This window comes from Bos grunniens, chromosome 4, assembly GCF_055505025.1.
Source record: "Bos grunniens cultivar Pamir isolate PY7600 chromosome 4, Bosgru_T2T1.0, whole genome shotgun sequence".
Taxonomy (NCBI): Eukaryota; Metazoa; Chordata; class Mammalia; order Artiodactyla; family Bovidae; genus Bos; species Bos grunniens.
The window spans coordinates 90,846,224-90,873,738 of NC_141168.1; the positions used below are offsets into that span (position 1 = coordinate 90,846,224).

Here is a 27,515-nt window from a genome sequence, read left to right on the forward strand (position 1 = left end):
TGCTCATTTCAGAGAAACTTTTACAATAATAGAGACAGCTTCTACCATAAGAGATCTATATGACCCCCTTTTTTTAAGAAGAAAAAACTAAGGTTGATAGGAGCTTGGCTGATTAATACTATGAGCACATCAAGGAATTCTGCTGATAAGACTGTCTTTGTGTATCTCCTTTTATAAGTGAAGTGAAAGTCGCTCAGTCACGTTTGACTCTTTGTGACCCATGGACTATAGCCTGCCAGGCTCTGTCCATGGAACTCTCCAGGCCAGAATACTGGAGTGGGTAGCCATCCCTTCTCCAGGAGATCTTCCCAACCCAGGGATCAAACCTGGGTCTCCTGCATTGCAGGCAGATTCTTTGCCATCTGAGCCACCAGGGAAGCCTTCTAAAGGCACACTGTCATTTCTGAAAGAGAGACAGCTTCCTCATCCTGGTGGCCATACATCATGAAAATACATTCACATTTTACAGACTGAATAAAACATTTTTATTTTATACAGTAAATTAAAATATGAATTTCCCAATTTTTAGATAATTCTAGGAAAATTTTCTGAAATGATCAAAAGAAAACTCTAAGGTTTTAAGGAGCTATGGAGAGCAGCCTGGGATTCAGTCCCTATACTCATATTTCTTAAAGAGTGATCTTCAGATTCTGTGCCTCAGAATAATCTGGATGTTTGTAAAATGTAGGTTCCTGGCCCTACACCAAATCTACATATCTCTGGATTAGATCTGTGGGGTGAGCTCCAAATATCTTCATTTTTAACCAGTTTCTCGATTAATGAATCAGGAAATCACTGATTTAGAAAACACCACAAAGTTCTTTTTACCTAAAGAGGGTTCTAGTAGAAAGTGGTTAACTTTGTAAAATTTTCCATTCACTTAGCTGATGAGGTAGAAAGCTGTCCTACTCTGGAAAGTGCAGCATCCTTCAAGCTAGGTATAATTTAGTGTTGATAAAGGGACACTCATGACATGATCATGGTTGTCAGAGACCACTTTGGATTTCCAAGAAAGCTGAAGATTTTGCTATTGAAGACAAATCTTATCTGTTCACATTTTGCACAGTCCCATTCCCATATTTTTCAGAGCCCATCTCCTATGTCCACACTATAAAAGTATCAGTATCCTTAGTCTGTTTGTAGTCTGGTTGAATGAAACAAATCAAAAATGATACTAGTGCTCCTAGTTCAGATAGCTCCTTGTTTCTTCCTTCCCTCAGGGCCCTGGGAAATACCAATGTGATGCTGTTCATTAATCAATGCTCTCATGTTAATAGTCTTAACATATATTCTGACAGCTAAAAAGTTTATGTCTCCAGAAATTATCCTTTTTAATGAGTTTAATAAAAAAGAAATTCAGGAAATGTGGTAGGCCAGCAGGAGGAGGAGTTTTTGTACGGGGGCCTTTTGATTCTCCTACTTTTTAGGGCCATAAAATAACATAAGCAAGTTACTTGTTTCATTTATGGTAATCATTAGCCCGACTCTAGATATTTAAATGTTCAGAAAACTACATAAGAATTTAAAAATAATAATTTTATAGAAATATTCTATGCAAATTTGTCACAGAGTTAGTAATAATAATAACTAATGATTAATAATAATAAATGTCTACTAAGCAAAGCCCCTAGCATCTTGCATCATGAACTTGAATCTGTGCTCTGCCACTTACTGATTAAGTGACTTTGGCCAAGTTAGGTAACCTCCTTGAGTCTTAATTTTCCCCACCTGTAAAATGGGAATCATAACATTTCACAGGGTAGTTGAGAAGATTAAGCAAATCATGTATTACAAATCCTTAATACTGAATAAGGACTCAATCAAGTTTGTTGTTACTGTGATTATCATATGAAACAGAATGGTTGGCAGTCTTGAGAGGCCCCATTCAAGAAATATCCTGCCTGATGTCATTTGCAGGCATGAGAGTGATGGTGTGATTTTGAGGTTGTATCATTCTTTAACTAAGAAGATTGTTTGCTTAGTTTTATCTAAACAAATCTCAGGGCAGCTCTAAATGTTTAGCAATGACATCTATGATATAGATTAATAACATTCTGACATTTTAGGGAGACTTAAGAAGCTCAGAATTAATACTCAAAATTAATTTTTCTAATTTCAGAAGTTGAATTTAGGTATTTGTATGAAGTAAAGAAATTCATATCTATGTGAACAGAGTTTCAAATAGAAGCACCAACAAATGCTTTGGGAAGAGGCAGCCTCATTGGGATGCCAAGATCGATTCTCAGTGTGACTTTTCTGAGGAGAAATACTCATTTACATGTGTTTCTTCTGGAGTGTTTGCTTAGCAAGGAACTCACCTCGCTGATTTACAATCATACTTGTTAAAGCCATCTCTACCTGGAGAGATAATGGATAACAAGAAGACATATTTTACCTTACATTCCCACATCTAGTAAACTGAAGTAGTAAGTGATTCATTTGAGAGTTTAATTCAGAGTACCTGTGTTGGACAAGGAAATGGCAACCACTCCAGTATTCTTGCCTGGAGAACCCCATGGACAGAGAAACCTGGCGGGCTACAGTCCATAGGATCGTAGAGAGTCAGACACGACTGGAGCAACAACACACACACACACACCTGTGTTGACATTGAAGTTGCTCAGTCGTGTCTGACTGTTTGCGACCCCATGGACTTTAGCCTACCAGGCTCCTCCGTCCATGGGATTTTCCAGGCAAGAGTACTGGAGTGGGTTGCCATTTCCTTCTCCAGGAGCTCTTCCTGACCCAGGGGTCGAACCCAGGTCTCCTACATTGTAGGCAGACGCTTTACTGTTTGAGCCACCAGGAAGTCCTGTGTTATATTAGTATTTTACTGACGTGACTGTACTTATTAAATAACAATTATTTTTAAATTTCCCAGTATCTTTTACACATATATATTATTTAAATGATAATGCACTCTAAACTAGATATCTTTCTGGTTACTTTAAGTACATAACCCATTTACAGAGTTTATATTTGCATGACTTACATGAACATGCCCTCTGGGGTCATTCGTCCTGCTTGAATTAAGTAAGTTCCAAATCGAAATCCCACTGCATAGGCAAAATATACGAAGGCATGGCTGAATGCATAACAGATTCCAATGATCTGTGCTTTCTTCAAGGTATTTCTGAAATGCACAAAATTTACCAGATAATGGGGCATGAGGTATAGCAAGGTCTTTTAAATAAATGTAGAGTAATGAATATAGAAAACAAGATGGATTATTATTTAGAATTTTAGAGAATTTTTTCTAAGAATTAAAAAAAGAATTCACCTTTTTAACTACTAATAATTATTACAGAGAAAACAACAAAAAAATAATGATTTTCCCTATAGCTCTATGTCTCTATAGTTCGATGTAACAAAACTGACTCCATGTATTTTCAAATGAATGGGCAAGGTCTGTTAAAGCAGACCTAATGAAAGAGTTAAAGAGAGTTGGTTTAAAAATATTTTCTATCCTAATCTTGCACTAAGAGAACAAATGGTGGAAATTAAAGGGCATTACTAACCAAAGAAGCAAGAGTGTGAAAGAATACAAAGCTGTCTTTCTGATAAAGTAAGGAGGGCTAGTTTAAAATTAAAAGAAGTGATCACATTTGATACGTATATATTTGTTTTAAAATGTGAACTATTTTAGAGATTCAATATAAAGGGCTAAGCAATATTATTTTCTTTCTTAGATATTATTATTTCCTCAACCTTGTTTCATGGAAATAATAAAATGCTCACCCAGTTATAGTTCATGGCAATGTGAGAGGACCTAAAACATATGTTCTAAATGTGCTTACTCTCAACTCCTCTTTCTAGTCTCCTCTTGGTGGACTTATGTGAGAAAGTCTGATATGCCATTATTAGGAATGATTCCAGAGCAAATGAATTGGCAGGCAAACCACTGCAGTCACCCGGGAGTACTGCCTTTATAGGAACAAACTATAGTTAATACAGTCAGTATGAATCTACAATCACCTGTGCTGAGTCTGAAGCGTCTCCTCATACATTTGCTCAAAGGCTTTTTCTCTTGTTAATGACATTATAGTACGTATATTCTCCACAGCTTCAGTTGCTATCTTATAAAACAAGATAATAAAAGAGAAATAAAATTAGTAGTGGTTAAACTTCTGATTGTGAATTACAGTCACATCGAAGACATGTTAAGTACATCAAGTCAATAAGTTTTTCTGATGAGTTTTCTTAGCTTCTTTTTTCCTTTCCCCAAAATAAGATTGTTGTTGTTTAGTTGCTAAGTTGTGTCTGACTCTTTTTGCAATCCCATGGACAAAATAAGATAAGAAAGTAATATATCAGGATAATACACTCAAGGAAAATTCCTTTGGAAAAGATTTAGTCCACTGATCTAAATTTAGCCTTCAAGTCTTCATTGAATTTCTATTTAAACTAGTTCCATAAGCAGAGGGATCAAATATTAGTCAACATTATATCCATATGTAACTATGCAAAGGAGCTGTCTTATGAATTATGAGCTAATTCAAGAAAAAGACAGCAGAGAGAATCAAATAAATAATTATTTCATTCTAGCACAGAAATGCAAACAGCAACCTGTTTGCAACTTAGGAACACTGCCATAAAGTAACATAGAGTGTGGCTTTTCAATTCTGTATAAGATATTTTATGGCTATTTTAAATTTTGATTTCTTTAACCTTAAAAGGATATTTATTTATTCAATTATTTGCTGCACCACACAACACATAGGATCTTGGTTCTCCAACCAGGGATTGAAGCTGTGCTCCCTGCAATGAAGCATGGGTTTTTAACTACTGGATTGCCAGAGATATCCCTTAAAAATGATATTTAGTTTAATTGTATTAATGCTTCTTCATAGTTACATAGTTTTCAAAAAGAAGAGGTATCGAAAATGGAGGAGACTTTTGGCTTAGAATAATTTGGACATGAGAACACATGTTGATCTGAAAGAGAAATTTCCTGCTTTCACAGTCTGTTTCCAGACTGGCAGAGTGGACTGTGGAACAGATGAAGACCTAGGTAGACACTCAAGGTTATTTGAAGGGGACTTGGGTTATGGGAGAGAATTGGATATCTGGACCATGGTCAGGACACCTGGATTCTGCTCTAAAGTCTTGTAATTTCAAAAGAAACTCAAAGAAACCTCCATTTGTAATATTTTGTGGATAAGATAATGGATAAGAATGCTGAAATCTTGAGGAAAATAAAGAGAAATGAACACAAAATCTTGGGTTCACTTTTCACAAGGGAGAAAGGACTAATAAGAGAGACTTAGAAAATAACCTTCATTTTTTAAAACTAATATGGTCATTTTAAATCTGAAAAATAAAACATTTGATGATTTGTCCAAATCTATACATGCAACCAAAGAAGGACCATATTCTTACTGGTCCATATTCTAAGTTTTGGTGTTTGGTAAAGTGACAGATTAAAAAGCCAGTAGGAAAAGGACACGTTGCCTATTTGACTGGAATTATTAATTGTATAGTTTGAGGTTACTCTAATAATGCAAAAAGGAAAAAAATCAAAGATTTTTGATTTATAACTAAAGCTCATGATGTGCTCCCTCATAGCTCAGTTGGTAAAGAATCTGCCTGCAGTGCAGGAGACCTGGGTTCAATTCCTGGGTTGGGAAGGTACCCTGGAGAAGGAAACGGCAACCCACTCCAATATTCTTGCCTGGAGAACCCCATGGATAGAGGAGCCTGACAGACTACAGTCCATGAGGTCGCAAGAGTCAGACACAACTTAGTGACTAAATCACCACCACCATGACGTAAAAATTAAGATGAATAAAATACAATTAATTAGGGCCAGATAAACTTGGAAGTAGTGATAATTTGCAAACACGTGGAGGGCTGAACAAAATTTCAACCCTCGGAGTCAAATACATGCTAAACAGTTCAGTCTTTGCTCAAGTAGACATTCTAAAGGTCCTTATCTAGTGCAGGAAAGGTGGAAAGGTCCAAGGGTCATGAAAACTAGATTTATTTGAGCCCTGTGCTTCATTGGATCCCTATTCATGAACAGGTGACTGTATCATATTAGATACATATGTAATATGATATTTAATATGATACTATATCTAATTTAATATATTAGATCTATATCTATATCTAATCTATATCTAATATGATCAGTCACTGTGATTCAGACCATAAGGATATTAAAATCATTTTCATACTCAGGCATGTTCACCAACTTTGATATAAATCTTTAATACTATATCTTGGGCTGGATGGCCAAGAGAAGACTTGACATTTACATGATGCAGCTTCCTAAAGTCATGAGAAACAGGTTTTGGACCTCTACTGAGATGAAAACTGAGAAGGATAGAAGGTCCCCAAAAGCAAACAAACAAAAAAGTAGACTATCATCTAAGGGATAGGCAACAGCCTGGGAAAGTAATATACCACCTGCAACTACAGAAAAGGGAGGATAGAAGATGGATAGACACTCAAGAGGGATGTTACATAAGAGATTCTTACTTTGGGTGAGTGGCTGGATCAAATGACATCTCTTTCAATTCTTAGATATTATGGTACTACATTTCCAATATTTCCCTAAATCTCTACTACAATGATAATTGTTATGAATATGACTGATCTTGGGAAAGTTACATGTGGGTTTAGTTGCTAAGTCATGTCCAACCCTTGCAACCTCATGGACTGTAGCCTGCGAGGCTCCTCTGTCCATGAGATTTTCCAGGCAAGAACAGTGGAGTGGGTTGCCATTTCCTTCTCCAGGGGATCTTCCCATCCCAAGTTGAACCCTGGTCTCCTGCATTGCAGGCAGATTCTTTACTGACTGAGGTACTAGGGAAGAAAGTTATATATGTCAAAGCATTTTCTAAGTAAATACATTGTTCATTTTGACCAGTATAAAGTTTTGTTTTAGGCACTCCCAATAGCAGTACCTTGCCTTGCATTTAGTAAATATTATATTTCCTCTTTATTTTGAAAAATGAAACAACTGTAATTATTCAAGAAATTTAATTATTCAACAATTAGAGAGTGGGTAATCACAATGTTAACAAATTCCCCCACAATTTGCTAACAGTAATAATGACTGACATTATTGAGTGCTTACTGCCTTCCAGATACTATTGCGTATACCTAATAAGACTGTTTTCTATAATACTCATGAAGATGTATAAGTGGATAGTATTTTATTTCTACTTTACAAAAGAAGAAATTGAAGTCCAGAAATGTTGATATAACTTGCTCATATCACACATTTGTTAGTGATAGAATCTGGATTCTAATTCAACCAATTCGACTGCTAGCCCATGCTCTAAATTATGTGCCCCCCTATTGCTATGACATATCTATACCCGTCCTAAACTTATTTGTATGGATTTCAATACATATACACCACTTTACAGATTCTTAAGAAAGGAAGTTAATGTTAAATATGGAATCTCTTATTGATTTTCTCTTAAAATGTTATGATGGTAGCAATGGTCTTTCTTTTACCTTTCCAGCACGCAGAAGTTCTTGCTTATCCTTGTTGGCAAATCCAGTCATTGCTGTTGTTTCAATCATTCCCGTGAGAGCAAGTACTGGAGCAATACTCAAAATCAGCAGTGTCATCTCCCATCCGTATATGAAGGAAATGATAACTGAAAGTCCCATATTAATTGCATTTTGTGTTAAGACACCAACTCTTGAACCTGTTGCCTATAATCAGACATAAATTGGGGAAAAGCCAGTCAATTTTAAGTTTATAAGAATTGCTATGATAGTTTCTTGCAAAATAAGGGGTTTTTTTTGATTTATACGTAGATTTTTATTTTGAATATATTCCATAACATCTTACAGAAAACCCAAATGAACTTTTGGGTCAACCCAATAATTAGAGATTGTTTTTTAGTCCCTCAGTTGTGTCTGGCTGTGATCCCATAGACTGTAGCCTGCCAGACTCCTCTATCCATGGAATTCTACAGGTAAAAATATTGCAGTAGGTAGCCATTACAGATTCTTAACCATCTAGAACACCAGAGAAGTCCATTTAGAGATTAAATAATATTTAGAGTTTAAAAATGTCCTCTACTATGGGGTCACTATGTTTTATTTGTATGCCTTATGTCCAATATTATTGTCCTTTGAATTGTTCCTATTATTCTTTGAATGTATTATTGGTTTCTGATACAAAAATATTTTCTAGGCCCTACACCTTAAATTTGTCATTTCTTCAAGGAGTCTGAGTTCCTGTTAGTAGAGGATGTTATTTAGAAGTCAATATATAGTGCTAGTTGTGTTCATTATCAGTGGAATGTTAGTGGATATAACGGTGGAGTGTGTGTGTGTGTATGTGTATAGATGCATGCACATATTGAAATCTATATTTATTTCTCTCTTTACATTTCTTGAAATCCATGGGTTTATATCAATACATCCAGTTCCAATTAAAAAAACACAAGGTTATTATTTCTGGCTTTCTCCCTTCTAATATTTGTTATCCACTTCTTCAATAGTAAGAAACCTAGCTCCCATTTTCTTTAATAGAGTTTCATGATCAGTCTTTCTGCTATCATGCAGATCATGACCAATCTGCTATCATGACCCCTGTCTCTGCCCAGGACGCATACCCTCTCCTCTGCATGCTCTGGCTTTGCTTTCCTACATGAGCTTGGTGCCTCATATGAATGCCCGACTCACCATATGTGGTCTCCAAAACCCAGTCCTGCCCCTTCCTCTTACACTGAAAAAGGGCTGGTACTCTTAGCTACTGTACTATAGTATGCTGAATTGAATGAAGATATTCACTGAAGTATATCCTTTGTATATAATATCTTCCCTTTTCTGCACTTTATAACAATTTACCTCAGCAAAGTTCTACAGAGGCAACATCAAGATAGAAAAGGAGTTGGAAACATTATGATATAAGATAACGTAAAAGAAATTTGGGGAAAAAAACTTAAAATAGGTAGAAATATCTTCATCATTGTTTTATGAGAACTACAGGTCTTGAAATTTTAATCTCCTTTATACTGGGATGAAAAAAGGAAACCCCTATTTACCTAGAAACATAGCTACAATCAACTGAGATATCAATTCACTTTTTAGAACATATGTTTTGCTCTGATCATGAAAACATGGTCATTGGAAAAGGTCTAAATAATGTTTAAAATGACATCCTTCCAGACATAAATACATACACATTCAGATTAGGATTATTGTGTGTATTCAGCATTGTATCCTGCTTTTATCCCTTTATATTATACTGCAAGCTTTTTCATCAGTCATTAAATAGTCTTCAAAAATTTTTTAGTAAATTGCTTCCAGTTTTTCACTACTAAAAACAAAGACGTAATGAGCATCTTTGTGCAAAATCTTTGTGCTCATCTTTTATTTCCTGATATTAAATTCCTAGCCTGGAATTATATGTTAAAGGGTATATACCCTTTCATTCTTCATAAATATTGTCAAATTGCTTCTCTAAAAAATGATATTACTATTCACTGACGTACCCCACTCCCAAATTAGTATCATCATTAAAATAACATTAATGAAAAATCTTCTTTCCCCACAGGGCTCTGTGAAGTAAAAAGTTGCCCAGCTGTGTTCAACTCTTTGTGACCCCATGGACTATCCATGGAATTCTCCAGGCCAGAATACTGGAGTGGGTAGCCATTCCCTTCTCCAGAGGATCTTCCTGACCCAGGAATCGAACAGGGGTCTCCTACATTGCAGGCAAATTCCTTACCAACTGAGCTATCAGTCAGGGCTCTGACTTACTCCTAAAAAATTTTTTATGGTTTTAGTTTCAAGACTGCATTTCATAATGATTCACTATTTTCCCATTTTTCACTGAACAATCAAAAAAAACTCCCCAAAGTAAAAACAAATAACAATAGCAAATACCAAACAAACCACTAAATACTGAAAATTCAGGCAGACAGACAGGTAACATTTTAAATATGCCTTAGGGTATTTATTACAGACTGACTCTAATCTATGAGCTTAAAATAAGAACATCATTTGGTACTTAACACTTGCTCACACTCTGTCTCTTGAGGGTTCTGGATGATGCAGAGATATATGATGTGTATATTATGACTGAATTGTCCTACACCTCCCACCCAAACTCATATGTTGAGATCCTGACTCCCAGTTCCTCAGAATGTGACTGCATTTGGAGATAAGGTCCTTAAAGAGGTGATTAAGTTAAAATAAGTTTTTTGAGGTTGAACCCTACTCCAATATGATTGGTTTCCTTATTTTAAAAAAAGGAAATTTCAATGTGGACATGTTTGCATGGAGGAAAGACACAACAAGAAGAAAACTATATATAAGTCAAGGTGAGAGGATGCAGAATGAAACCAACCATGCCAACATTTTGATCCTGGCTTTTAACCTCTAGAGCCATGAGGGAATAAATTCCTGTTGTTTAAGCCACTCAGACTGTGGTACTTGGTTACAGCAACCTAGCAAACTAATATACTGTCAACTTGCTCCTTTCCTCCCACCCTCACCATGAGTTTCAGAGTTATATAGATCATATAGTTGGATGAAGAGGCTGTGGAACTTAAGCACTTGTAATGTTGAAGGTCCCACCCCCACATCAAATTAACTGTGGAATGCCCCTACAGCCACATAAACTGTATATATTTTTCTATAAAATAGAAATATTAAAAAAAATTACAATCAGGTTTTGTTAAGAATAAGATATTCTTTTAATATAAAATTCATCTATATATTACTAAGAAATTACTTGCCATCAATTACTTGATAGCTATGATTTGTAGGCCTTTATACATTCATTAATTTCCACTTTGTAGTTTCTTAGTTTGAAGTCAATGACTTTTCCTTTTTCAGATGACAGTTCTTAGCACTATATCTATATTAACAAAAGTATGAAATATATCCAGTGGACAGTTATTCTTTTCTGTTTGGATATTTCCTATTAGGTGGCCATAATATAGTTCTTTTCTTTACTGCCTTCCTCTGTTTTTATCCTATTTTCTTTAAAAATTACAATTCTTGACAGTAGATCAAAAGGAAGTAAAGAGGTAGAAAACCAGAAGAGGAAAGACAGAAAGTATGCTGAGGATTGTAGCTTTTGTGTATAAAATTATGCAGTGTGCTGGAAAGAGAGATAGAAGTACAGTAGATGAACTGAAGATGCCACAGTAGATGAACATTTGAGAATCACTGACAATTAGGCTATACACTACGCATACCAACCTCATGTCTAAAAACATTCAAGTGTAAACCTGCCAAATTTTTGATGGAACAGTCTTGTGTTTGAACTTTTCATTTAGGACATAAGACCTTTCTATAAACTGACTTGTACTTGCATATCCTTGTTTATTCAACAAGCTTGAGTTATCCACTTTTGTACTAATCTGCTTCTTAAAAATAAGATCATATACCTTTCTATGTGGCATTTTAGTTTAAGCTACCAGAAACTTATTGAAATATACAGTCAATGCAGCCATGGACAGGCCACAATCCCTGCCTTTTGGTGATGGTAGCAGGATAAGAAGGATCCAAATATATCTTTCTTATTCCAGAAAGAATTAAAAAAAAAAATTCAGTCTTGAAAAATACTATAAGAACTAAAGGAAAATAAAAAATTGCCTTTAAAGCCTAGAGTAATAGTGTAGTTCTGGAAAGAATTTAGAACTGGAAATCAGAAGAAATTTAATTAAACTTCTTTAGATTCTTTATCAATGTGCAGAAAAATAGAATTTTTCCTTGAGAATTAAAAGCAGAAAGTCATAAATAGTTCTGCAGATAACCATTATGGAGCATCTACTATGTCCAAGGTACTGTAATAAATGTGGGGAATACAACTTTGATAAGAAAATTCCAGAAAATGGCTACCGTAAGAAGATAAATGGAAGTAAACTCAGTATGTAATTGTAGAAATAAAATTCCATATGGCAGGATTCCTGCTTCTGGCTAACATGAACAGAAGGAATGAATTTGTCCTTTCAGCTGAAACAAATAAAAAATAGACAAAATATATGAAACAATAAGTTTCAAGATACTAGACCTAAGGCAACCAAGGGAAATGGGAAACAAACAAGGTAAGCCCTATGATTGCCCCAGCTTACGCCTTGAAAGAGCTTCAAGGCTGTAGAATAGAAAGGGTGAACTCTAAGACCTCTAAGACAGAGCCCACCAGACTAAGTGGAATAGACAAAGCTGAGAGTCTGGAGAGGCCAAGGAAGCTAGAGTTTGCAATACAGAACACTAAAGGTATACAGAAAGAAATCTACATATCCAGAAAGGGCCCCTCTTGAGTATTCAATTGAACAATGCATGTGTGAAGGCTAGAAATAGTGTTTGGTCATACCAGCCTGACTGGAAAACCTCATTATTCACCCAGCATTGGGTAGCGCATGTTCAATGTCTTGCCTCAGTAGTTGACTCCAGTCTTGCTTAATAAATCTTAAAACCAAGACCCGCCTCCCAAAGATCAAACTGTTTCCAGGTAATTTAACTGCATCCCAGAACAAGACAAGAATATTTATAGAAATACAAAAATATTCAGCACCTAAAAATTTATATTCACAACATGTGGCATCTAGTCAAAAATTATCAGGTATGCCAAAAAGCAGCAAAAAAGGACCCTTAATGAGCATAAAAATCAATAAATTGAAACTGACTCAGAACTGACAGAAATGTTAGATGTAGCAGATAATGGCCTTAAAAGTTATTATAATTGTATAGCATACACTCAAAAAGTTAAGAGATAAGGAGGATAAATGAAAAAGACCCACATCAAATTTCTACAAATCAAAACGTCAGTGTCCATAAACAAAGTTTTATTGAAACACAGCCATGTCTCTTTGTTTACCTATTGTCTATGGCTATCTTAGCGCTAAAATGATGGAAGTTGAGACATTGCTAGAGAAACCTTACGTGCCCCTCTCCTCACTTTGTATTGCTGCTCAGTGTGAGACAACTGTAATTTGGCAGCATGTGGAGTGCCACGTGTGTTGCTGTACTATGGTATTTTATTCAAATTTTAAAAATTACCATTGATGTCCATCATCTAAAGACAAGAAAGGAAGAGAAAAGTGGACTTTGGGAGGTCTGCTTTTAAGGATCACTTTGTGTTCTAATTAGATGCCACAGTGTTGTGTTTATTATGCTATGATACTGTATAGTTCTAAAAAGAAACAGAACATGTCAACATTAGGAGACAGCACTCATCATGAAATTCCTAATTCACAGGAAAGTAACATTTATCAATATTAGAAAATTAAAATGGAATAACACATCTTAACAATTTATTCATAAAACTAAAAAGTGAAAATGAGGCTGAATCTAAATAAGTTTCTGAGCAGCTCATTTATTAGCTAAGTAAAGAAAGTCACAGATAGTGAGTTAATTAAATCATGTTTGATTGCAGTAGTGGAAGAGATGTGTTCAGAGAGCATAAATTTATATCAGATGATATGAAAACTATTGCTCAAAAAGTTGAGAACAACAAAAATGTCAATGATCAATTGAAAATCAAGCTAGGTCATTTTAAGTAGTTTCCCTGGCTCTTGATGGATTGACCTAAACAGTTATACTGCTTAATTGTTGTTTTTTTTTGATGAGTCAATGTCAAGTTTGAAGTGACTGAAAAATTAGCTGCTATGGATAATCTATATGCAACAACTACAGTTGAGAATATTTTCAAAGAAGTTGAGACAAAAACCTAGACGAGTACAACCTAAGTGTAACCTGCTAAGATGTACTACAACCGATGGGGGCAAAAATATTTGTAGAGGAAAAAAAAAGGTTTAGTTGGACAAATTTATAAAGTTTGTGAAAATGAAGGTGTTTAAGGCTTGTTGTTGTTCACTGTATTCATATTATTCATTAATAAAGTATTTTGTGAAAAATAAATGAATTTACTAAAAGAGATGGGAATACCAGACAACCGGACCTGCCTCTTGAGAAACCTATATACAGGTCAGGAAGCAGTTAGAACTGGACATGGAACAACAGTCTGGTTCCAAATAGGAAAAGGAGTACGTCAAGGCTGTATATTGTCACCCTGCTTATTTAACTTATATGCAGAGTACATCATGAGAAATGCTGGACTGGAAGAAACACAAGCTGGATCAAGATTGCTGGGAGAAATATCAATAACCTCAGATATGCAGATGACACCACCCTTATGGCAGAAAGTGAAGAGGAACTAAAAAGCCTCTTGATGAAAATGGAAGAGGAGAGTGAAAAAGTTGGCTTGAAGCTCAACATTCAGAAAACGAAGATCATGGCATCTGGTCCCATCACTTCATGGGAAATAGAAGGGGAAACAGTGACAGACTTTATTTTTCTGGGCTCCAAAATCACTGCAGATGGTGATTGCAGCCATGAAATTAAAAGATGCTTACTCCTTGGAAGGACAGTTATGACCAACCTAGATAGCATATTGAAAAGCAGAGACATTACTTTGCCAACAAAGGTCCATCTAGTCAAGGCTATGGTTTTTCCAGTAGTCATATATGGATGTGAGAGTTGGACTGTGAAGAAAGCTGAGCGCCGAAGAATTGATGCTTTTGAACTGTGGTGTTGGAGAAGACTCTTGAGAGTCCCTTAGACTGCAAGAAGATCCAACCAGTCCATTCTAAAGAAGAACAGTCCTGGGTGTTCTTTGGAAGGAAGGATACTAAAGCTGAAACTCCAGTACTTTGGCCACCTCATGTGAAGAGTTGACTCACTGGAAAAGACTCTGATGCTGGGAGGGATTGGGGGCAGGAGGAAAAGGGGACGACAGAGGGTGAGATGGCTGGATGGCGTCACCGACTCGATGGACTTGAGTTTGAGTGAACTCCGGGAGTTGGTGATGGACAGGGAGGCCTGGTGTATTGTGATTCATGGGGTCGCAAAGAGTTGGACACCACTGACCACTGAACTGAACTGAACTGAACTGAACTAATTACGCATTTGGACCAGTATGCTCAGTGAAGTCCATTTGTCCCTATAGCTTTCTCTTAATTTTTTGGTCAAAAGCGGAAGTTGAATTTCTTGATTTGTCTTCCCAACAGTTTGTGGGTTTAGCAGCGGTAAAGTTTTACTATGGAGTATTGAGTTCAGGACTGAGATTGAAATTTTTCTTTATAAGAAGAACCACCTTGAACCACTATATTAAGTTTTGCTATAGACTTGATAATGTCTCAATGAATTCAACCTAAAATTGTAAGGCAAACAGCAATTATACACTAACATACTGTGATAAAGTGATTTCAGTGACTACTCACATTGTTAAGTAATGTTAAGCTGTTTTATACTCTTTCCATGTCAAAAAATTTAATCAAGAAGTGAGGTCACCATTGTCTAGGCAATGATAGCAGAGCTCTACCTAATCAATTCATTGGGCTATTGGAATTAATAAATGAAATTTCTATTTCTTGGGGGGCAATGTAACTATAGTTCTGATGAGGAGAATTTTGGAACTAACATTGTGTCTGTCAGTGGTATATCAAGTGGATGTTGTGGGCTTCTTAAGGACAAAAGTGAGGTAAGACTTCTGGTTGGTGAAGAGGAGTTGCTAAAATATACAGAAACAGTACCTTGTAATTCTGTGAAATTCAGTCTCCCAAGAATTTAAAATGGCTCTATACCTTTAATAAAACTACATTTTACACAGAAAATAGTCTGTTGACAGCTGTACTGGCAGTAAGCCATTACCTTGGGCTGAAATAATGCCAGTTAAAATGGTTGTATTCAATCAACTGTTTCATGAATCATTTTGTCCTATAAGCTTATTTCACTAACATGTTTTTCTCAAGACTCTCAGAGTATCAGAACATCTAAAAATGACCTGGAGCTTAGACTTTTGGTCATTAGTAAGGGTTTCATAATAATATTTATGTTATTAAGGGGCTAGTTCATGAACATTCACCCTATTACATTTGATAAAAGTAACATGTGACTGAAATTGCATGATGAAGAAACTGAGATGGAAATATATCTTCCTCAAGTTGATAGGAAATATGACCCTGAATTATTGTTTTCTGATTCATCTCTAGTGTGGTGTATCTTTGTGAGAAAAGAAATACTGGTCAAATGGGATTTGGAAATAATTCTTCCTTTGATAGAGAATCCATTCAAGTTGATAGAGAATCCATTCAAACCTTGGCAAAGCAAGGGTTTATGTGAATTATATGCTAGTAGACACAGTCTCCGGAGAAGACAATGGCAACCCACTCCAGTACTCTTGCTTGGAAAATCCCATGGGTGGAGGAGCCTGGTAGGCTGCAGTCCATGGGGTCGCACAGAGTTGGACACGACTGAAGCGACTTAGCAGCAGCAGCAGCAGCAGATACAGTCTCATTCTTTGTATCCTTCTTTTGTTGCTTTGCTTTTCAAATTCTGCAACTTTAAATGGGTCATTGAGTATTCTAGCCATCTAGTCTTTAGCTATGGAGAAGGCAATGGCACCCCACTCCAGTACTCTTTCCTGGAAAATCCCATGGATGGAGAAGCCTGGTAGGCTGTAGTCCATGGGGTCTCTAAGAGTCGGACCCGACTGAGTGACTTCCCTTTCACTTTTCACTGTTGGAGTGAAAGAGGGATTGGAGAGGGAAATGGCAACCCCCTCCAGTGTTCTTGCCTGGAGAATCCCAGGGACAGGGGAGCCTGGTGGGCTTCTGTCTATGGGGTCGCACAGAGTCAGACACGACTGAAGCAACTTAGCAGCAGCAGTCTTTAGCTACTACTTCTTATTCAATGAAAATGATTTGACTTGCCCAGAAGTTATCATGAGAACGACATTTACTAACTGCAACAGGAAATTTTCAAATGATCAAATGGTATTAGTCAAACGCTTATGAGGAACCACACTGACAAATATTCTCATTAATTTCTCTTGATAAGAGACAACATTATCATTTGACACAACTAAGAGATTTTAGGAAAGCAGTGTTGGTCTTTAGTACTAATTTGTTCTTTTCATTCAAGTAAATACTTACTAAAAGAAGTGTCTTACTTATAAAGTATAGCTGGTAGTAAGAATTCCTACTTCACTGAATTCTTAAAAGATCTGAATGATGATAGGTAGTAAGAGAAAAACATTCACACAGCAAAGGAAAAAAAAAAGTTTTGTAGAATGGAGATCCAAATGGAATTATAGGGACTGATATTTCTGCCAAATTTAGTGAACCCTTGAATTTCTAAATACAGATGTTGCCATTCATCTCATTCTATTGTGCTATGGAGGATTATTGCTATCCTCATTCCTTAATGACTAAGTGAAATTCTATCCATCATTTTTTTCCCATTTATATCAGTAAAATCTAGCTTCTCAGCCTTACTTTAAAATTTAAATGCTATCCAATGAAATTTAGAGCCTTGTTTTAAAAATTATAAAAAAGAGTTTCAGGAAGTGATGAAGATGATGCCCCCTTTCCTTTTTAGGTCTTTCTACATCATAAAATTAGTTTTCTAAACCAATACAGAAGCATGTGAATGTTTATAATTGTAACCAACTTGCTCTATTCTCTAGTATTAGAAATCTATTTCCTTGAATGTATATATTGAAAAAGAGGTTTTGCAAAAGTTACTAAAATTAGAATAGTGGCCATGTCTTGTGGAAATAGCTTCCAAAAGAAAATACAATTTTGAAGAGCTGTTTTAGTTGACAATTTGTTGCTCTGATAGCAATGCTGTAATCAACATTTCAGCATTTCTAAACAATAACAACAACAACCAAAAACTGTTAAGATTTTTCTGTCCTTCAGAGGTGCATCATTGACTTTCCTTTTCTCCACATACATAAGGAAAAATGAAAGTTTATAACTGGTAGAATTCTTATTTTAACAAAGAGAGCAAAAACTTTATCTCACTTAAATTCAAAGTGGAAAAATTTTGTTTTACATTTCTTTTCTCAATCGTAGTTGAAACTCCGCTTGTAATAAAAGATTAATTTTATTAAAATAACAGGATGAAAGCTAATAAATTACTCTTTATCTTCCATACTATCCTACTCCCCACACTTATTTAAGCATCACTTTGACATACGTTATGCTAGTCATTCTGTCATTGATTTTGAATATTGTGCATCAGTGTACATTTTGTTTACACCTATTGTGACCAGTCATGATTACACATAACTCTTTAACTTGATCTGTATAACAACAGCACAGAACCATTTCCAGATACACATGAATTTAACTTGTTACATATTACTTAAATGAGATTTTATTTTCTGGGGGGAAAGAAAAATTAAACTTTCTTCTTTTAAAACTTCCAAGTTATTTGTGTGTTTTAATTTTGTTACTCTATCTTATATTACTATCTAATTCTGAGCTTTTTTGTCTAACTCATTCTTGGTATTTTCTGTAGTCCTCTGGTTATCCTATTATGTGTCCTAAATGCCCCTTATTTTTAGTTAAAAATGTCCAGAACTGAAACGCTTCCTTATATCTTTCATTGAGAGCTTCCTGTTAGCCCTGAGACTTAGCTGGTTTCCTTAATGATGTGGGTCATCTCAGCATAGCTCACATATATGCAAAGACACATATGTGTACATGCACTCATGTGTAACACAAACATACACCATTTAAAAATAAAAGCAATATACATACTCCTTGGATTTGTGCTATATCTATGGCTAATATTGTTGTCAAGGCTCCTGTGGTGTTTTCTTTATCATCAAACCAGGAAATATCCTAAAGAAAAAAGAGAATTAAAATGGTTATCAAAAAATTCTTTGACTTGTGATTGTGCTGTATTAACTTGTGCTGTGTGCCTATTTGCTCAGTCGTGTCCAACTCTGCAGCCCATGGACTGCAGCCTGCCAGGCTCCTCTATCCAAGGGGATTCTCCAGGGAAGAATACTAGAGTGAGTTGTCATGCCCTTCTCCAGGGGATCTTCCCAACCCAGGGATCGAACCCAGGTCTCCCGCATTCCAGGTGGATTCTTTACTGTCTGAGCCACCAGGGAAGTGCTATATTAACTTTGAAAGCATTTATTTGCCTGCATCTTTACTCACAGGCATTTAAATTTGTGGAGCAAATAAATTTTTTTCTTAACTTCGTGAAGATCTGTATGTAGATACAAACTGAAGAACTTAAATCCAACAGCTTGGACTCTACCATGCTACAACACTACATAGTAATTGGTGTTTAAAATGATCATTTTGAACCACCAAGTAATTTATAATTTTACTGCACAAGTAATTTTTGTGGAGAGCAGATTTTACTAAAAAAGTAAGGTAATGCACAAGACACCTTAGAAATATTTCCAAACTTTCTGTCTAAACTTAGAAATGATTTTTTTAAAAAATCTGTTTCCTTCTCTTCAGGACCTATATAGGCAAGATTTTCCCTGACACTTTACATTCCTACCTAGATCTTATAAGTACTGGGCATTGTGAGAAACTAAAGAGGCAGAAAGCCTGCTGTAAAACCCCTGCAGCCAAAAAAGCATGCAATTTGATAGGTCAAAAATACACACAATAAAAGAATAATGTTATAACCAATTTCATTTTCAACATCAAATACAGATAGCACTTAGCACTTCTCAACTTTGAGGAATGCTGATTTTCTTTCCTTAGCTATTGAATGTTTCCTCCCATGCACTCAAACTACTTAAACCTCTTATGGCTTAAAACTATGTGGAGACTGGCTCTAAAAATGACTGATTTTTAGTGAGTGAAGAGCAAAAGAATTCTTGAATTACTTAACCCAGCCAGGGCCCTGATGCCCAGGTAACATGTTTCTGCCAGCTAAGGAAACAAAAACAAGACAGATAGAAGGTGGTGCATTAATCATGCTGCTATGTAAGAAGAGAGCCCCTGTGGAGGAATATGGGAGGGGTCAGGGGGATTGCAGTCCTAGCATGACATCACTACTCTGTAAACCTCTGGATTGAGAAGGTGTCCCAGACAACTTAGGGTCTAGATGCTCAAAGGACATTTTATAGAGATCACGATCTGCATGATACAGTAGTGGTGTTGAGAACAGAACCCCAGTCAAGAGCCTATCTTATTGTGAACACACATGAGCGGTAATTTTAACTACAGCACTCCTGATCTAGAAGACATTACTTGGTTTTTATTGTATACTAGCAGGCTTGATCCCTGGGTTGGGAAGATCCCCGGAAGAAGGAAATGGCAGCTTAACTCCAGTATTCTTGCCTGGTAAATCCCATGGACAGAGGAGTCTGGTGGGCTAGAGACCATGGGGTTGCAGAGTTTTGGACAGGACAGTGCATTCTATGAGCATGCACTCATAGAATATATATATATATATATATATATAGTTTACACTGCATAATTATTTCTATATTTCAACATGACATGGAATACCCAAGGAAGTTTTAGATACAATATAAAGTAAAAGTATAAAAAATAATTTATTATTTAATATTACATTCCTGATTCTGTTGTTGTTGTTCAGTCTCCCAGTTATGTTGGACTCTTTGTGACCCCATGGACTGCAGCGTACCAGGCCTCCCTGTCCCCCACCGTCTCCTGGAGTTTGCCCAAGTTCATGTTCATTGCATCGGTGATACCGTCCAGCCATCTCATTCTCTGATGCCCTCTTCTCCTTCTGCCTTGATCTTCCCCGGCATCAGGGACTTTTCCAATGAGTCATCTGTTTGAATCAGATGACAAAAATACTGGAGCTTCAGGTTCAGCATCAGTCCTTCTAGTGAATAATCAGAATTGATCTTTAAGATTGACTGGTTTGATCTCCTTGCTGTCCAAGGGACTTTTAGGAATCTTCTCCAGCACCAAAGTTTGAAGGCATCAATTCTTTGGTGTTCTGCCTTCTTTATGGTCCAACTCTCATAACCATACGTGACTACTGGGAATACCATAGCCTTGACTATATGTACCTTTGTTGGCAGAGTAATGTCTCTGCTTTTCAACACCCTGTCTAGTTTGTTATCGCTTTCCTGCCAAGAAGCAATCGTCTTCTGATTTCATGGCTGCAGTCACTGTCCGCAGTGATTTTGGAGCCAAATAAGAGGAAATCTGTCACTATTTCCACCTTTTCCCCTTTTATGTGCCATGCAGTAATGGGGCTGTATTTTATTGGTTTTTTAAAAAATATTTAGTCTTAAGCTGGCTCTTTCACTTTTCTCCTTCAGCTTCATCAAGAGGCTCTTTATTTCCTCTTCGCTCTCTGCCATTAGAGTGGTATCACTCGCATATCTGAGGTTGTTGATGTTTCTCCCGCCTATCTTGATTCCAGTTTGTAACTCATCCAGCCTGGCATTTCTCATGATCTGCTCAGCATATAGGTTAAACAATCAGGGTGACAGCAGACAGCTCTGTTGTACTCCTTTCCCCATCTTGAACCAATCAGTTGTTCCATACAGGGTTCTAACTGCTGCTTCTTGACTCAAATACAGTTTCTCAGGAGACAGGTAAGACAGTTTGGTATTCCCATCTCTTCAAGAGCTTTCCATATTTTTCATGATCCACACAGTCAAAGGCTTTAGTGTAGTCGATATAACAGAGAGAATTTTTTCTGAAATTCCCTTGCTTTCTCTATAATCCAGTGAATGTTGGCAATTTGATCTCTAGTTCCTCTTCCTTTTCTAAACCCAGTTTAGACATCTGGAAGTTCTTGGTTTGTATAATGCTGAAGCCTAGCATGCAAGATTTTAAGCATGACCTTACTAGCATGGGAGATGAGTGCGATTGTCTGATGGTTAGCACATTCTTTGGTACTACCCTTCTTGGGAATTGGGATGAGATTGACCTTTTCCAGTCCTGTGGCCACTGCTGGGTCTTCCAGATTTGCTAACATAATGAATGCAAAACCTTGATGGCATCCTCCTTTAGGGATTTAAATAGTTCTGCTGGAATTTCATTGCATCCACTAGCTTTACTAACAGCAGTGCTTCTTAAGGCCCACTTGACTTCACACTCCAGAATGTCTGACTCTGGGTGACTAACCACATCATCATAGTAACCTGGTTCATTAAGATCTTTTTTTATACAGTTCATCCATGTATTCTTCCCATCTCTTCCATCAGTGGTAGGGGAATAAACTCAAATTCCCGTGATGGTGAATGGTTTGTCTTGAAAACGAACCAAGATCATTCTGTCCTTTTTAAGGTTGCACTCAAGTACTGTATTTCAGACTCTTGTTGATTATAAGGGTTACTCTGTTTCTTCTATGGCATTGTTTGCCCACAGTAATGGATATAATGATCATCTGAATTAAATTTGCCTATTCTTGTCCATTTTAGTTTGCTGATTCTTAGGATGTCGATGTTTTTACCCTCTCCTGCTTGACCATATCCAGTTTTCCTATACAATACTGTTCTTTGCTGCATCAGATTTTACTAGCGTCACCAGACACATCAAAAACTGAGCATCATATCCACTTTGGCCCAGCTGTTTCATTCACTCTGAGCTATTGGTAATTCTCTACTCTTCCCCAGTAGCATATTGGACACCTTCAGACCTGGGAGACTCATCTTTAAGTGTCATATCTCTTTAAAAGGCCTTTTATACAGTTCATGAGGTTCTCATGGCAAGTATACTGGGGTGGTTTGCCAACTACTCTTGCCTGGGAAATCCCATGGACAGAGGAGTCTGGTGGGCTACAGTCCATGGTGTCATGAAGAGTTTTGGACATGACTGACTGAGCATGCACAAACGCAATTATATGTGTATATATATATGAGTGTGTGTGTGTGTGTGTGTGTATATATATATATAGTTTACACTGTGTAATTATTTCTATATTTCAGCATGACATGGAATACCCAAAGAAGTTTTAGATACAATATGAAGTATAAAAAAGAATTTACATTCCTGATTCTATAGTATAGTAATTGCTCTGATACATAAGGCAAAGGATACATATATGACTAGTCTTAGTCCTTATGTGACGATGTTCAATCAGCAAGATATCCAAACTTGCTTTTCAACAAGTCAGCAATTATTCACTCTAGGGTTTGCTTTTCAACATAGGCACTGTATGCTGAAACACTTAGTATAGTTTCTGGAACACAGCTGGTATTGAGTAAAAATTAGCTTGCTTCTTATCTTCCTGATGGTGATATGATTATAAATTAGGTTAAGATCCCCTGAAGAAGGGAACAGCTATCCACTCCAGTATTGTGGCCTGGAGAATTCAATGGACTGTACACTCCATGGGGTCACAAAGAGTTGGACACGACTGAGCAACTTTCACTTTCATTAAGTTTTCCGATACTAGAAAACCCATTTTCCTGCCAATAATTCTAATAGAAGTAAAAATCTACGGTAGTGGCATTGTAAGTGCTTGGTATGTTTTTGCTCATTTAATCATCACAAGTATAAGACAGATACTATGATTATCCATATTTTATAAATGAGAAGAAGGAGGAACTGAGAGATTAACTTGCCCAAGGTCAAACAGCTGGAAAGAACTGAGGCCAGGATTTAAACCTAGGCAACCAAATGTCAGAATTTTTAATCAAGCCATCTAACTGAAGCATTACAGTTGAGTTTCATGATATGTTTTTCCTGCTTCAGGATTTGTTACCTCAAATCTTTTTGGAGATTCCTTAGTGATCTCCACTAACACAATCATCTAATGATTTAGAGCCCCCTCCCACCCCTCCGCACCAAAGCCCTACCCAAATCAGTTTAGAGAGAAATAGGCAAAAATAAGCTTTACATCTTTTAAAAAGCCAAATGGATCTATAGGCTAATATTTATCATTGTGTGCTCACTTAGTCATGTCCAGCTCTTTGTGACCTCCACGAACTGCGGCCCATCAGACTTCTCTGTCTGTGGGATTCTCCAGGCAAGAATGCTGGAGTGGGTAGGCTTTCCCCTCTCCAGGGGATCTTCCCAACCCAGGGATCGAACCCAGATCTCCCGCATTGCAGGCAGATTCTTTACCAGCTGAGCCATAAGAGAAGCCCTTAAACATAATAAACAGTGAGTTATTTATAATCACTGAAGTCAGCAACAATTTGAACATTCTTTTCAACTGGAAGGATCTCAAGTGATCAAATAAAATAGCAATTTTATACCTACAAAAAGACCACACCTGATTCCATAAATACCTCAACTTCAACTGAGGTTTCAAAATGGTTATAAAAAGCACTGCAAGTTTTAGCATGCTTTCTAAGACTTAAAAAAAAAATCGTATCTTAGGGGAAAAAAACAAGTAACAGGAGTTAGGGCAAAACTGTACATTAGGAATTTCCCTTACTAACAGACAAAAAGTGAAACTTCTACGACATTTATGAAGAAAAGGCCAATTACATTACTCTTTTTTCCAATTTTAAAAAAGCAAATATGCAGAAAGAGTGCTGAAGAATGAAGAGGGAAAACAAATGGTAAGCTGAAAGGGGCTCAGTTGAATTTATGGGAGAAATGAATAATGTCTGCTGAATAGCACAGTTTCTATTTGTGTCTTTGTATGTTCTGAAGAAGGAGAGCTTATAGTTTACAGGTATGTGTATTCTCATGGGCAGACACATTAATCCAAGAATGTTACTCTCCTCATGGTCACATGGCTAATGCTAGGCAGAGGATTAATGTCCAGTATCAGCCATCAGATATTGTTGGATTAACAATATCTACTGGTTAAACTGGCTTGCGGCCTTAGGATACTCCACCAAAAGCATCCTGTAAACCTCTAGAAAGAAGTTCAAAGTAATAATTGGAAAAGTTAAAATTTATATTCTTCTATTTAAGATATTCAGAAATTCAGGGAACATTTTCAAAAGTTCCTGGAAATTGAAAATAAATGTCCTTGAATGTGGGAAAACATAAATACACAAAGAATGAAAAATGAGCAGAAATTTTCAACAAATGTGAAATATAGTATTAGCCAATTAAAATCACACCTAATTTCATCAAAAATCTGAGGTAAAAAAATAAACTATTCATAGAAAAAAAAAAGTACAAGCTTAATGAGAATTACACAAGATGTGTAGTCTTTAGATCATTTTATGATCCATCAAGTAGATTTTTGTTTTTCTGGATTGAGTGCTTCCAATTGTCTCTAACAGGACATTTTGAGAGAGGATGTTAGGTACCAACTGCTTCCAGTTGCTATGGGAAACTCACTCTTTTTTTTTTTTTTTAATCTGTAATCCTCTAACAGCACACAAAGGTGGAGGAGTTTTGTTACTCAGCAGTTCTTTGAGCACTATTGCTAAAAGTCACAAGATGTAAAAACTGGTTTTGATGACTCGGCTGGAGGGATAGTAACTCTACTTTTGAAAAGAAATGACCCTGGCAGGAAGCTATTTACTCCTGCATGGTGAGCTCCGGTGACAGAAAGTGTGGCAAAGGGCTTCAAACGATTACTGGCTTTCAGGGTAACCCAATATACCTCAGCCTCCTGAAAGAATTTTAGAGGTGCCAATCTGAGACATTCCCGCCATTTGCCCTCACGACTTACTTTTCAAGATTATTATTTGATTCAACTATTTTTAGTTATTGCATAGGTGTGAATGATTGTGTGTCGCAAGCTAGACATGTTATCTGAGTTCAGTACTCTTCTGATGCGGGCAGAAAGAATGACTGCTTTAAGAAGTCAGCAGTGAATGAGCACTATGAGAAATTAACTCCTCCTTTTTAAACATGTTCCTCGAGATACTGTAGTTCTTAACACTCCTTTTCAGTTTTAAGTTAGCCTTCCATTCGGATTCTAGAACACTATACATTGAAAGAGATTTGTCAAGATAAATGCAAGGAGCAAGGAGTGAACTCTACATCTTGTTTTCTGTAAGTTGCATTTTTGAACATAACAATTTTCGACTTGCTTCTGTTAGGAAAGTACACCACAAGAATTCTGATGTCAGATGCTGCTTGGGACACAAAAAGGATGCTTTTAAATGATCAAAGGAAAGGTTATGTCAAGAAAATGTTTATGAAGAAAAAACTAAAAACTAGAATATTTAAAAACACATTTTAAATAAAATAAGATAAAAATAACTAACCACCAACCTGATATAACATGGCTTTAAATGCCAAGTGTCTTAATCTCATGGTTAAGATTTCCCCTGCTCTGCCATAAAATAATCCCTGGAAAAGAAACAAACAAAAATTTACATTTATTCTTAACTGTCTTTTCCATTTCTTTGGAATATTTAGTTACTATATTTACTTATTTGTATTTTATTTAGTTATATCTAGTTACTATTTTTAACTCAAATAGGATGACACAAAACAGTAATCACATACACAGTTAATTCATTAAAAGCTTACCTGAATAAAATAACTGACAAAGCAAATAACACCCAAAATTACAAATATCATGGAATAAATTTCTGCATCATGTTTTAATGTGGTTTTATCATCATTTTCAAACATCTGAAAAGGAGTAGATTTTTTAAATCAGGTGATTGGAGGAGAATATAAAAGAAAGAAAAAACTAAAATATTTATTCATCAGAATTTTAAAAATGAATTTCAACATAATAATTTCCACATATTTCTAGGGAAAAAATGCACCTCATTCTATCCTCTACATTTATTACATAAAATAAAAAATAACACTACTTTAATGAAAAATAACTCATCATAAATCCTCTCACTTAAGATATATCAATAAGAAACCAGACAAATGAGTCCTCTATCTGCTATTAATATCACTGTATATATTCAAACAAACTATTGAAATTAGTTTTCTAATTAAAATATTTCTAATAACTCAGGTTTCTTAATATTCCTCTATTCAGAGTACCACCTGCAATATGAGACCTTTAACATGTCTCTAGAAATTGTTCCTAAAATTAGTAACTATACATATATTGGTATCTATGTTGACACAGCGTCAACAGTCTTGGACTGTTGCTGTTGTTAAAACTGAAGACTTAACATGGCTCTAATAAGATCCTTGAATTCGTCAGCTCTCCTGGGTCCCCAGCACAGTCCCGAACTCCTTATTTCCTCTTTCTGACTGGTAATAAAAAATGGTCATTGTTCAGACCAGTTGAAAGAAAGAGTAGCCATATTTGTCTCTTTTATTACTTCAGTGTTTTGGAATGCTGACACAGCACTGGAGTCAGAATTAGAAAACAAAGCAATTTCTTTACTGATTGCCCAGTTAACAAGGTACAGCCCAACACTTAACAATAGAGGCTGGCTTATCCCCTGAGAACATTAGCTAACCTTTCTATCATGGATCCCACATGAGGGGTGACCCACCACACATCTCAATTTTCCCCTTGTTGAGTTAAGGTACCCCAGGTCTATTCTCTCAGGTCACACTTTGTTTAAAATGGTTAAAAATATTAGTGGGTTAGTTTTACTTACAGTTACAATTTTTGCAAAGATGATGGAAAATATTGGATGAACAGTTCCATTTAGAACAGAAGCCAGTGTCCCCAGAACCACAGAAGGCCATTCAGACTTATATAATTTAAAAATTTTTAATAGAGAAACTTCAGGAAGATTTGTCTATAGATAAAATGAAATACTTTGGTTATAACCAGTTTGAGAGCATAATGGAATCTAAAGAAGTTAGCCCATCTTGATTAGATCTATAATATAAAATATCAAATATAATAGGTAATAGAGAAGAAAGCAGAATTTCTCTTAGAAAAAATTTACTGCCTATATTACTGATAATGGTATCAAAACATAAAATAAA

The 27,515-nt window shown here is 36.1% G+C and overlaps 1 protein-coding gene across 1 annotated transcript in view; it reads right to left on the bottom strand.

Annotated features, from left to right (window-relative positions):
• ABCB5 (ATP binding cassette subfamily B member 5) overlaps positions 1-27,515 on the bottom strand; it is a 118,101-nt gene that overhangs the window by 19,899 nt on the left and 70,687 nt on the right. The window contains exons 16-22 of the mRNA XM_086397437.1: positions 27,179-27,322; positions 26,130-26,234; positions 25,869-25,946; positions 18,534-18,617; positions 7,468-7,671; positions 3,976-4,076; positions 2,993-3,133 (exon numbers count right to left, since the gene is read on the bottom strand). Coding sequence (XP_086253563.1) covers positions 2,993-3,133; positions 3,976-4,076; positions 7,468-7,671; positions 18,534-18,617; positions 25,869-25,946; positions 26,130-26,234; positions 27,179-27,322 — 857 coding nt within the window. The remainder of the gene's footprint in view (positions 1-2,992; positions 3,134-3,975; positions 4,077-7,467; positions 7,672-18,533; positions 18,618-25,868; positions 25,947-26,129; positions 26,235-27,178; positions 27,323-27,515) is intronic.